The following is a 12,504-nucleotide window of genomic DNA, read 5'->3' as shown; positions in this document are numbered from 1 at the left end:
GTCGTGGTCGTTTGGGTTTTTTTGTGTGTGTGTGAAAATACAGACATTTTCCATCATCTGCGTCGAGAGAAACTTCAAAAAAAAAATTTTTTTTTTTTTTTTAAAAAGGTCATCGTGGCACCGTTTGACCGGTCCGGGTTGAAATTGAGCCGCGTGCGTTTTTCTGCACGTCGACGTTTCATTCGGACTCTCTTGAATCACGTCCTCACATCCCGCGGCCGACTTCAAAGACCCATGAGCAAGTCGAGTCCACAGGTGGTGGGTGAGGCTGGTGGTTCTAATCCCAATGACTGAGATTATTCTAAAAGTACTAAAGGAGTAACACGTGCGTGCATGTTGATTAAAGTTACGAGAACTACAATTGGTCTTTGTCAATAAATTAGCTCCGCCTGGCAGCGGGAAAAAAAAAAGGAAACCTCACATTAACTTATGAACCGGAATGGGAACCTCCACCTTTAATCCTCGTAGGTTGGAGAAATCAGGTTTACTGGAGGTGCGCACGCGACCCCCCCCCCCCCACACACACATATCTACGTGCACCTTTCTGCAGCGCTCATGCATGCATTCATGTCTCCAGCGGCTTTGATGTGGCGGCGGGGCGACGCCACAAAAAGGCGGCGGCGGGCTGATGAAAGAGGCCGTCGGGCCGGCATTATTCCTGCGGCCGCCCGGACGCGAGCCGGCAGAACACACACACACACGCACACACACCACGGGGCTGCCGGGCTACGGGTAAATATACATGTCATTGCCATGGAGCAATTATTAAGCAAAATTAGATCAGTAATTACAGGCTTGAAAGTAAAGTGGGGTGTTCTTTATTAGTGGAGCCACTCGCTATTCAACGAGTAAAGAAGAGAGGCACATTAATGAGGGAGGACAGCGGACAGATGGCGGGAACCAGGCGAGAACTTCTCATTCTGCAGAGCGAGCTCGTTTCCCCCCCCAACACACACACACACACACTTCAAAAATTACCCCGGGAGCATTGGATGGTCGGGAAATTAACACAGTGAATGGGTGCTGCTGTTTGGCCTCAACGTAACCAGAGTCTGTAACGAGGGAGAGGAAATCTCCTCCTGGGAGACGCACACGGGTACTGAAGGAACACTTAAGACTCAAAACGAAACTCAAAAAAATAAAGCCAAAACTTCTTACATAGGCATCGTATGAAATAAAAAAAAAAAATTAAGAGATTTCTTTTTTGAAATAAGAGAACAGTATGTATACATAATAATAATAATAACAATAATGTAAAATTCGAATTAAACAAACATATTTAAAATACATTAAATTAAACCTATAACGAATTATATCACTTCAATGAAATAAAAAATAAAAATTTCTAAAACAAATATTTGAACAAAGAATAATACAAAAACCATTCTAAATACAAACATTTTAAATCCCTACCAAATATATTGATTGAAGGAAATGCAAAATAAAAATAGAAAAAAATAGAACAAAATTTAAATTATGATTAAAAAAGGATTACGACAATAAAAAACATTAAATAGGGGGCAGCACTGAGCCACTTGAGTGCATTTCTCCATATTTGTGTAAACCATAAAAATACAAGACCTTTGAACTTATTTTTAAATTTATTTCAGATTTCTTACACAAATATGTCAAAAATCTAAACAGTGAATTTCTAGATCTGCACCTACATAAATAGAAGAAAAGTGGGCGGTATGCTGATCCTTGTTGAACATCAATAGTACATTTTATGGATACCTGAACCATCTAAACTCTGACATACGATAAGTCATCTTTAAACAGTTTGACATCAAAGAATATGATGTCACAAAGAAAGAGGACATAGCGTACGTTACCTTTTTTTATACTGGAGATTCTACTTTTCTTTTGAGCAAATTCACGAGAAATAGTGAATAACCGATGTGCTCATCGTCTCCAGGACGGGACCTCACGCTTTACATCTAAGAGACATTAATTCTCACAAAACTGATAAACCCTGGCGAGTTGGAGTCCGACGCACAAAGGAAGAGTGTTTTTTTTTTTTGTAACTTTAGCGAAGTGAGTGCGTTTTCCTTTAACTTGTGACCGTTCTTTCTGCGCTTTGTTCCCGTACGCACTCATTGAAAGTGATGACTTTTCCAAGGCCGCTCCGTCTTCACCTCACAACATTATTTCACAGGGTTGGAGTTTCTCCGGTGAAAATTCATCACATACTTAAAGTTTATCTCTGTACTTATTCGGGCTTTCTGTGTAGCGGCAGCTTTCTTCTGTCAACACAATGTGATCTAAAATGAAATGCACACATTCAGGCCGTTTTCCGCTCCTGGAAAATGACTGAAGAAGCGGGTTGGTCCTTCATTACAGGTGCAACATTCAGGAAAGAGCTTCAGCGGGGGTGAGTCACAATAATAATAATAACAATAATAATAATAAAAAAAAGCTAATTATCTTTACATATTTGATATGTAATATCAGGATGTTCTGTTACTCACCCCAATACACTGTTAACTGAATTTATGTAGCTTCTAAAGCTGCTTTAAAAGGCCAGAGTGGAAGAATTAAGATAGAAATGTGGCTCATATGTACAGTCCATAGAAAACACGAGTGTCAGACATGACATGTCAAAACCGGTTCACAAACCAAAACCACCAAGCAAATTGAAAGAAATTCCTCGAAAACACACACACACAAAAAAAAAAAAACAGACTTCTTAAGAGCAGCAGACAGAACCCAGCACTGACACCTGGACCGAGACACCTGGACTGGGACACCTGGACTGAGACACCTGGACTGAGACACCTGGACCGAGACACCTGGACTGGGACACCTGGACTGAGACACCTGGACCGAGACACCTGGACCGAGACACCTGGACCGAGACACCTGGACCGAGACACCAGTGATGCTGCCATGAAAGCCAACGACCTCGTTGTCATCAAACTCTCCTCAGAGCCGCGCCGCCAGGGTGGGTGTGTAAAAATACCCAGAGTGCAACAGCTATAGGAGACGTTTTCTCCCAATTTAGCTGAGGTATGAGCTGTGGCGCTCGCTGGGACAGAGTATTAGCTGGGGCATTAGCTGCACTAGCTGGAGTATTAGCTGGGGCATTAGCTGCTGCACTCGCTGGGGCATTAGCTGGGAATCTCGTTGCAGCACTCGTCGGGGCATTTGCTGTGGTACTAGCTGGGGCATTAGTCGCAGCACGAGCTGTGGTGCTTGCTGGATCAGAAGTTGCTGCACTGGCTGGGGCTTTAGTTGGGAAACTTGTTGCAGCACTCGTCAGAGCATTTGCCGCCGCAGCAGCTGGGGTACTTGCTGGGGTATTAACTGCAGCACGAGCTGTGGCATTGGCTGGGAAACTCGTTGCAGGACTCGTCGGGGCATTTGCTGTGGTACTAGCTGAGGCATTAGCTCCTGCACTGGCTGGAGTATTAGCTGATGCACTAGCTGGAGTATTAGCTGGAGCATTAGCTGCAGCACTGGCTGGAGTATTAGCTGCTGCACTAGCTGTAGCGCTCGCTGGGAAACTCGTTGCAGCACCGGTCGGGGCATGAACTGTGGCACGAGCTGCAGCAGAAGCTGGGGTATTAGCAGGGATATTAGCTGGAGCATTAGTTGGTGCACGAGCCGGGGTATTAGCCGGGGCATTAGCGGGGGACGATGGGGCCGCGCCGCCTGGCCAGACACACCTCACACTGTTCTGTTGCCTCCGGGGGCGTCGACAGAGGGCAGGTGAAAAATAGTTTGAGTGATGTCTGCGTCTCGGTGACTAATGAGGAGTTCAGGCGGGTCAATCCACTACAACCAGAAGCATTTAATTATTAATTACGGCGGTCCGAGGACGAGTGACACCGTGTGTTTAATGTGCGACGTGGCGGGGGCGTTCTGGGGCAGGCGGGGGGGGGGGGCATCCAGGGGGCAGAGTCGTCGAGGCATTTTAGGTTGTTTTTTTTGAGGATGTCAGCAAGAACGAGGAGGAAAAAGCGAAGAGGAAAAGGTTGTTACTGCTGCTTATGATGAAAATGAAGGTGGTCACATGAAAAGACAAAAAAAAAAGAAAAAAAAAGTAATTATTACTAAAACTGAATATGGAGCTGGACTGAAAATGAAGAACAAAACCAGATCGTTCAAGATTTAATCCCACGTGGGGGCAGTAGCGCTGCAGAAACTAAAAAAATTAAATAATAAAAAACGAACTGAACGTTAGATAAATGACGGGCAGCGCCAGCGCCTCCTCCACATTCACTATTTGCCCGTTTCGCTTTATGACGTCACTTTTCGCTTTATGACACTGAACAAAGTTTTCTGAGATGTAAGCAAGAATTGGAAAACTTTCAAAGTATCTATTGCCGTTTGCATGACATGCTGGAAATTTTCAAAGAGACGTTTTCTGAAAACGCTCATTTGATTATTAAAAGTTAGCTTCTTTTTTGAAGAAGAAGAAATCCATGATTTGATCAGTTTCTACACGTTTTGTGCGCCAGAAAGAAGAAAATAAAGCAGTTGGTCGATGACGTGCTCACATTAGTGAATAAAACAGGATTCCTGGTTAAAGCCTGTTTTTGTGTTGACGCTCCGTGTGTGTCAGTCACGGTGTGTGTGTGTGTGTAGCCCGAGGCGACTGTGCAGGGTGAAGGGTTGCGTGAATGGGGAGCAAAGCCGCCTGAGTGGTTTGCTTCATTAGGAAACAAAATATAAGCTTTCCGGGCCATTAGGACTGACTTTAGATGCAGAAGCACATAAGACGACGACTCACCTCATCAACGATGCATTGCAGTAACTGGAGAGGCTGCGAGAGAACCGGGAGATTAAAGAGGGGGGGAAAAACACGTTATGGAAATTCTTCACACAATGGGACAAATCAATAGTGATAAAAAAATAAATAAAAAAAATCACACAGATTAATCAGACGCAGCCGGCTCAGACCAAGTTTTATTATTCCATTATAATCTAATACCAGCAGTTTAAACAGGAGCTCATATTTTGCGGCTAAAATGCAATTTGAGTGTGGTTTTTTTTTTTTCCCCCTTAGAGTCAGCCGAGAGTGACAAGCGGGAGGAGGGGAGGGCGTTCAGGAAATCAGACTCACCATCAGAGAGCCCTGGTTCTTCTGGATCTGAGGGGAAGCGGAGAGGAGAGGAGATGTGTAATTAGCGCGTCATAATCAACGCGATGCACTTGGACACATTATGATCACTGGGAGAAAATTATTGTTTTCCTGGTGGCAATTTGCGAGCGTGTGTGTGTGTGTGTGTGTGTGTGTGTGTGTGTGTGTGTGTTAGCGCCATTTACATAATGAAAACACACAAATGTTAATGGCCCCTCGCGCTCATTTTGTGGGGAATGGAGCTAAGAAAGATCCGCTAATGCCGATTTCCAGAGCCGCACTTCATTCCTGCCCTGCAGGTTATGGAGGAGTGATGCATTACGGAGGAGGTGAGGGAGGGAGGGAGGGAGGGAGGAGGAGGAGGAGCACGACGTGTCCTCCTCTCGCACCTCCGCAGGTGAGAGAGGAGGAACAACCAGACCTGAGCAGGAAGTCTGATCCTTTATTTCAACTGGAATCAAAATAAACAATGAAACGAATTTTATTCCAAAAAAAAAAAATCACGAAGAACAAAATGTAATGCCCAAAAAAAACAAAAAACGAGTACAAATATGATGAACGAAGGCCCCCGGTTACACGAACACGATCAAAGGTTTCGCGTTTATACGGAAACGCAGTAATTATGACGTAGTGAGCATGTCGGGCCACAAGTTGGCGCTGTGTTTGTAATTAAACCAGTTTGTTCTTTTGTTTTTTTAAAAAGGAGCATTTTCTTCCATTTCCAAGGAGATGGAATTATTTTCAAAAAGTTGTGGTTTTCCCCTCGTTTCCATGGAGACAGATCTCCCCCCCCCCAAAAGGTTGCGTTTTCAGTTGCTCCAAACACGGTTGTCATGGAAACGGAAACCCAAAAACCCACTCGTACAGTCCAAACTCTTTATCGTCAATCGTGTGGAAATTAGTCCATAGAAGAAGAAAGAAAGAAAAGAAAAGAGGAAATTACTCCGACCTGCCACTCGTCTGCTCTCGGGATAAAGGGGCGGGGCAACAGGGGGGCTTTTACATTCTCTTTATTTATTTTTAAAGTTGTGTCGGTCGATTGTGTTATTCACATCGAGAACTTTTCACCTGCCTTCGTCTGAAAAACGTCCGACCCCCTCAGTGAAACTATAAGTTGCCCCCCCCCCCCCCCCCCGGGGGCAAAAAAAAATAAAAAATCCATCAGAACAAGCTGCTTTAATTCCTCCCAGAAAGTCACATTTCCAAGCGCTACCTGCAGACGTGGGCTCAGCTAAACGTCTAATAACGTTTGGTAAATGAATTGCTCATTTCTCTTTTGACAGTGCATTAGAGCCCGCATCGATTCGCTCAATTAAATACAGGTTTTGCCTCCCTGTAAATACCCAGAGACTCCTAAACTGCCTCCGTCTCCAGTTCCACCTGATTCAGACACATTAAGAGGCGACTATGGAAAACTCATTTGTCCAGAAATAATTACTGGGGGCTAAATTGCTGCTCCAGAGGTTGAGATTGGATCGAGGGACATTAAGTTATTCAAACATAATTGAGCTCTTCTTTCTTTTTGCACCGGGAAGTTTGACCACGCGTCAAAAAACAAACAAAAAAAAAAAAACGACTTTAATAATCTCATTATCTCACGGATATCGTTATCGATACCAAAAAAAAAGCAAACTCAAAAGTGACCTTTTAAATCTGGCTTCTAATTGAACTTTCCATTATTGGCTGCTAAATTAAATATGTATTCGCTCTAAATTAAATTAATCCTGCTTTTGGCTTCAGGTTCCTTTTCTATGCTTATGAATCTTGTTATTCCATTTTAGTTGCTCTTAATTCACGGTGTTGGGATTTAATGATTTTTTTTTTGTCCACTTAAATGAATGCTGTGTTTTTGTTTTTTTAATTGACTTTCATAGTTTGGTTTTAAATTATTATAGTTAATCAACATTTTGGGTTTTAAATAGATCTTTGATATTGTTTTCAATTTTGAATAAATTTGACTTAATTTAATTTTTTCAGTTTGTGGATTGTTTTTTTATTTTAGCTGCATTGGATTTTTGCATTAAATTTCAATTTCATGTTAGGTTGAATTTTGAGTTTTCAATTGAATTTGTAAATTTTTTTGGACATTTATTGTTTCCAATTTTATATATTTAATTTTGAATTTAATTAAATACTTTAATATAATTCCATGTTCTCAGCTTGTAATTTAATTTAAAAAAATGTGGCTTATTGATTACTGATTTGTTTTTTTTTTTAGAGAAATTGTATATCCTTTAAATTAATTCATACTGAAATATTTACTCTGTGTTTTAGGATTTCCATTAAAATTTGGGGGATTTTATAAAAAAATAAATAAAAATTGGCATTCATTTGAGCTTTATGTTTTATATCATATTCAATATATTATAATTAGCTTTTTAGGTAGCTTTTAATTGAACTTGAATGTTTTTTCTTCTTTTAGTGATATATATGGATTCATTCAATTTTTACGTAAAAGAAAATTTTATCTTTGATATTGCTTTTAATTATGTATTAATTCCATTTAATACTTTAATACAATTCTTTGTAGTTTGTAATTGAAGATTGAAGTGTTTTGGGGGGATTTTAGAACAATTATACATTCTTTAGTCTTTCATTAAAATGCCATTGTAGTAATAATTGCACCGTCTTGCCTCTGTTTGTTCAACTAAAGTTAATTTCCAGCATGTTAGAGGTTAAACAAGGTTTAACGTCGCATTCACGCTTAAAAAAAAGCTTTTTTCTTCAGGACCTCTCAGTTGTGACCATGAATGCCCCACGAGAACGCGAGCGCGTGCGCGAAAGAACAGTCGGGAGAGTTCAAAGTTCCCCAGTGTTTCCTGTCACTTGAATGCATCGCGGCGGGCTCCGAATCAACGCTGTGAAGTCAAAACCGAGTCTCCTGCTCTGAAGAGAAGCTCAATAAACACTTGTGAAGGATCACAGCCACGCTCCGTCCTCGCAAGGCCTTTTTCTCCAGCGCCGTTGAATCGGGAAACTTGACCGAGCTCGTCTTTGGTGGAAGAAATAAACCTTCGGCGGCTTCAAAGGCGCCGCGAGTGTTTTGATTATGGGAGAGGGCGCGAGGTCTTTATTGTCGGGCCGACAAGACGAGAGCTGCTGTGGGAGTGCATTTAAAAAAAGAAACACAACTCGGCTCTCAACTCTGTCGGACTTTTAATCCACGAGAAAACAGATCAGCCAGAACTTTATGACCACCAATGTGAAGCTTTCTTTTTTTTTTTCTGCGATGTTCCCCGTTAGCGTGAGATGAACCCAAAAGCTGTTCTCTTAAACTTATGGAACTCCTGTTTACTGGGTGACGCCACGGAAACACTGAACGAACTCCCGACAGCAACATCGAACGTGTCCCAACTGGAAGTGCCGTGAGCATTAGCCGTAGCACGCCGGGCTAGTGTTTAGCTTCTCTGTTTCAAGAGCCGTATTGCACGTTGATAAGATTATCTCAGCCGATTAGATGCCGCTTCTCCTCGTTGTCATTACTTCCAATAATCGTCCTTGAAGAAGAGAAAACCCTCATATAGAGCATCCTCCTCCCACTAACATTAAACTGATGCTCATGCTAACTTTACAATATTGCAGACGTGTTAGACGGTTCGTAATTCAGAGAAAATCAGAAATATTGCTTTTACGAGTTTAATTTCCAGTAACTTAATAACGGTTGAGTGGCCCAACATAAGTATCCTAAAAATAAGTTTAAAGTTCTAAGGCTGCGTCCCAATTCTACCGCTTAGCCCTTCATCTTACCCCTACCCCTTTGAAATGCGCGTTCACGAGAGTCTGAGGGGAAGGGGAAACTGCCTTTGCCCTCGTTTTGGAGGTGGAGGGCTAAGGGGTAGGCGGAGGGCTTAAGGGGTAGGCGGAGGACTTAAGGGGTAAGCGGAGGGCTAAGGGGTAGGCGTAGGGCTAAGGGGGTAGCGGAGGGCTAAGGGGGTAGCGGAGGGGTAAGAATAAAATTGGGATTGGCCCTAAATCTGTCAAAGCTAACAAGCTAGCTGTTGTGTAATGCCGCGAGTCACGCCGTTTTTCTTCCGGCATTTGAGAATGAAGTGAAAAACAAACGTGCAACAAAGGCAAACATTACTTCTTAGGTCCTGTACCTTTAAATACAAGTTTGAACTCAAAAGCCATTATTACTTTTCACTACTTTATACACGTGTACAGTCCAAAGACGGTTCGCTTCCGTTTCATTTGGGGGGGAATAAAAAGATAAAGTAGCTGGGATGATGTCTGACGGACGCAGCGATTGTGTAATGAAAGCTCCCGAATCCGACGCCTCATCCAGAAATCCACTCGGATTGTGAGGACAAACGTGACAAAAGTGGAAGCAAAAAAACAAAACAAAAAAAACAAAAACAACCGCGGCGCGAGCGAAAAGACAACAAATCAATCAGGAGCGATAGCGCTGGCGGCTGTATACACATCACATCGGGTCTGGTGTCTTCAAAGACTTTCAGAGCGAGCCGGGGAAAACTCCATTAACTCCTGACAAAGAATGCAAATGAAGCCCGACATGTGGCGAAGTGGAATTAAAGAGACCGGCTCTAATCATGACAAACACGAGGTGATGACACACACACACACCAACCACACACACACACACACAGAGAAAAAAGAAAGAATGAGGGGACGCATCAACCAAATAACATCCACAAATAAAAGCAAACATAAAGACACTGAGTGATAAAGGCTGAAAGAAACGCTGTTAAAATTGGCTTTTTCAAAAAGTGTAAAAAAAAAAAAATAGATATAAAAATCAGATATTTGCCAAAAACAGGTTCAACTTCGACAAAAGAAACTGAAACGGAGGACATCTGACGACGTTCCGAAAACGCCGAAATGGCGGAAACGCCGAAAACGAAGGCAGTTGGCATGTCGGGGCCACAAGTTAGTGTTGTTGGTTGTTTGTTTTTTTGTTTATTGAAAACACAAACACACATGCCTGCAATCAACAATACTCCACAAACATTAACAATGTGGACAGATTATTATCAATCATTACGGTGACTGTCAAAATAAAAGTACCGAGCCCCAGGAGAACATGGACTGGGAGGGAATGAGCATGTGCAGAACGACTGTTCACTGCGGTCGCAGCGCTTCATGCGACGCTGCAGGACTGAGGCCACAGCCACACGACGGGGAAAAAAACTATCTTTTTTTCTCCTCGGCCGTCTCCAAGACACCTCCGTCCACACGTCACCATGACGACGACTCAACATGAGGCCCCGGGGCGTGTAGTACACATGCCGGGCCTCTTGGGGGCGCTGTGACTCACCAAACACACCAAAACCGCAGAAGAAGACAGAGCACATAAGATGTAGCTCCTGCTCATAAAACTCCTTGTAATTCTAGTTCTATAGGTCTATGCTCTTCCTGCTGCTAGCGTCATGTAGCTTTATGCCGTGCGACCGGAGTTTGTCGTCCCCGATTGTTGTGGTTATTTGATGACATCACGGACCGCGGCGGTGGGGGGGAAAGAGGGGGGTCCACACCTCGGGGGGTTGGACGGCACGAGCTAGCGTTTTAAAATTTCCCCACTCTGGGGCCTTTGTTAAAAAAAACCCCAACCTGTTTTCACGCTTCTAAAATCGCCTCATGAGGACGACGAACCCCGAGACCCAGTGTTTCCGGAAATTTAGTTTTCACCCACCGACACGGCAACAAAGCCGGAGCGCTTTTTTGAAAAGTTCCACCTCGGAAGCAAAAATTTTCTTAAGGTTAAAGATAAATAACTCAACACAATATAGTTTCTCTTCAGAATAAAGGCGTTTTATAGCGTCCAGTGAAGACGTTCGGGTTATACGACAACGTTTCGTAAAGTGCCGTTGTTGTGTACTAGGTTTGGTGCTTCCACAGCAGCGTTTTGAAAACGACGTCTGTTCACACGAAAATGCTGGAAAATGATTGTTTTTGCTAAAAAGTTAAGTTTTAGCGTTTTTTTCCCTCACTTGAAAGCGTTGCTGTGGGAACGGGCCTGTCTCCGGTCGGCTCCAACTTCCTGTGGACTGAGATGTTCCGAGCGGCGTAGCGGGGGGAGGGGATAAGGGGGGGGGTTGTGTGCACAGACAGCTGTGCTGGCGTCTGCGGAGATGACAGCTCGGGCCCGAGGATGTTGGCCGGCTGCGCCTGGCGAGCTGGATCGGAGCGCTCGCGCCGCGCGGCGCTGCTACACGCCCGCAGGTGAACTCGTCTGCATGCGCCATATGGGGGCGAGCCGAGAATTAACGGTGAGGCGGGGAGAGCCGCGTGACGGCGCTCAGCCGCCGCCGCCACAGAGCCCGAGAGGTGGACGAGTAAAGGGGGGGGGGGGGGGGGGAGGGGCGACTGTACGACGCTAACGGTTAGCATGATAACTGGAGGATATAATGAGAGAAGCTAAAATGAGTCACACACACAAAGTGGACATCGTGAGACGTTACGAGCCGCGTTATGAACAATGAGGATTAACGATCGGTGGGAAGCGTCGTGACTGTGGAGGCGTCGGTTTGTCAGATTCACGAGGGGTTCGGGTGATTCATCAAACACTCCTGAGTTCCTGTCTCATGCAGTATTATCGTAGGATTTCCTGATTTAAATAAATAAATAAATAAATAAATGAGATGAAAAGCTAACAGGTTATAATCTATTGTATTAGAAATAGATAGTTTTATTGTGTGACACAAGGGTGTCAGAAATGTGTCTTTTCACAGGGCTAAAAAAAAAATTCTTAATACACGCATATATAAAAGTCATTAAGAACAGAACAGCAATACCCTATATACTAAAATATGCTAAAATACAGTAAATATACTAAAATATGCTAAAACACACCAAATATACTAAAATATGCTAAAATGCACTAAATATACTAAAATACACTAAAACACGCTAAAAAATATACTAAATATACTCAAATATGCAAAAATATGCTAAAATACACTAAATATACTAAAATCTACTAAATATACTTTAATAAAATGGTAAAATATGCTAAAATACACTAAATATACTAAAATATGCTAAAATACACTCAATATACTAAACTTTTTGAAAATATTCCAACCGTTTCTACAGAAGTGCCACTTTTCCCAAATGCTCCGATTCTGTCTCTGTGGAAAACGCAACTTTTTGGAAATATTCCAACCGTTTCCACAGAAGTGCCACTTTTTCCAAACACTTCGATTCTGTCTCTATGGAAAAATACAACTTTTTGAAAATACTCCCAACTCCATCGCCTAACAAATGGCGAGTTTCTACCGTCGCCAGGTAGATATTGGAGATACAGACGTCCAGGATATGAAAACACCCCACAGCGCCCGGCCTCCTCCTGCAGGTCACCTGGAGGTAACTTGAGGTAACCAGATTCAGATCAGTCAGCCAAGGATTAGGGAGATAAACCCATCTTAAAGGACTAATTAAGACCTGATGGGATTGGGAAGCTG

At 43.1% G+C, this 12,504-nt stretch overlaps 1 protein-coding gene across 1 annotated transcript in view; it reads right to left on the bottom strand.

Annotated features, from left to right (window-relative positions):
• The window catches only part of map2k5 (mitogen-activated protein kinase kinase 5), a gene marked incomplete at its 3' end in the record, with an annotated part of 61,630 nt that overhangs the window by 20,158 nt on the left and 28,968 nt on the right, over positions 1-12,504 (bottom strand). Inside the window, exons 12-15 of the mRNA XM_080498204.1 lie at positions 11,032-11,273; positions 6,033-6,043; positions 5,066-5,092; positions 4,733-4,765 (exon numbers count right to left, since the gene is read on the bottom strand). Of these exons, the coding sequence (XP_080354330.1) occupies positions 4,733-4,765; positions 5,066-5,092; positions 6,033-6,043; positions 11,032-11,273 (313 nt within the window). The remainder of the gene's footprint in view (positions 1-4,732; positions 4,766-5,065; positions 5,093-6,032; positions 6,044-11,031; positions 11,274-12,504) is intronic.

Source organism: Blennius ocellaris (assembly GCF_963422515.1).
Source record: "Blennius ocellaris genome assembly, chromosome: 1".
Lineage (NCBI taxonomy): Eukaryota > Metazoa > Chordata > Actinopteri > Blenniiformes > Blenniidae > Blennius > Blennius ocellaris.
This window is presented reverse-complemented; position numbering and strand designations above follow the sequence as displayed.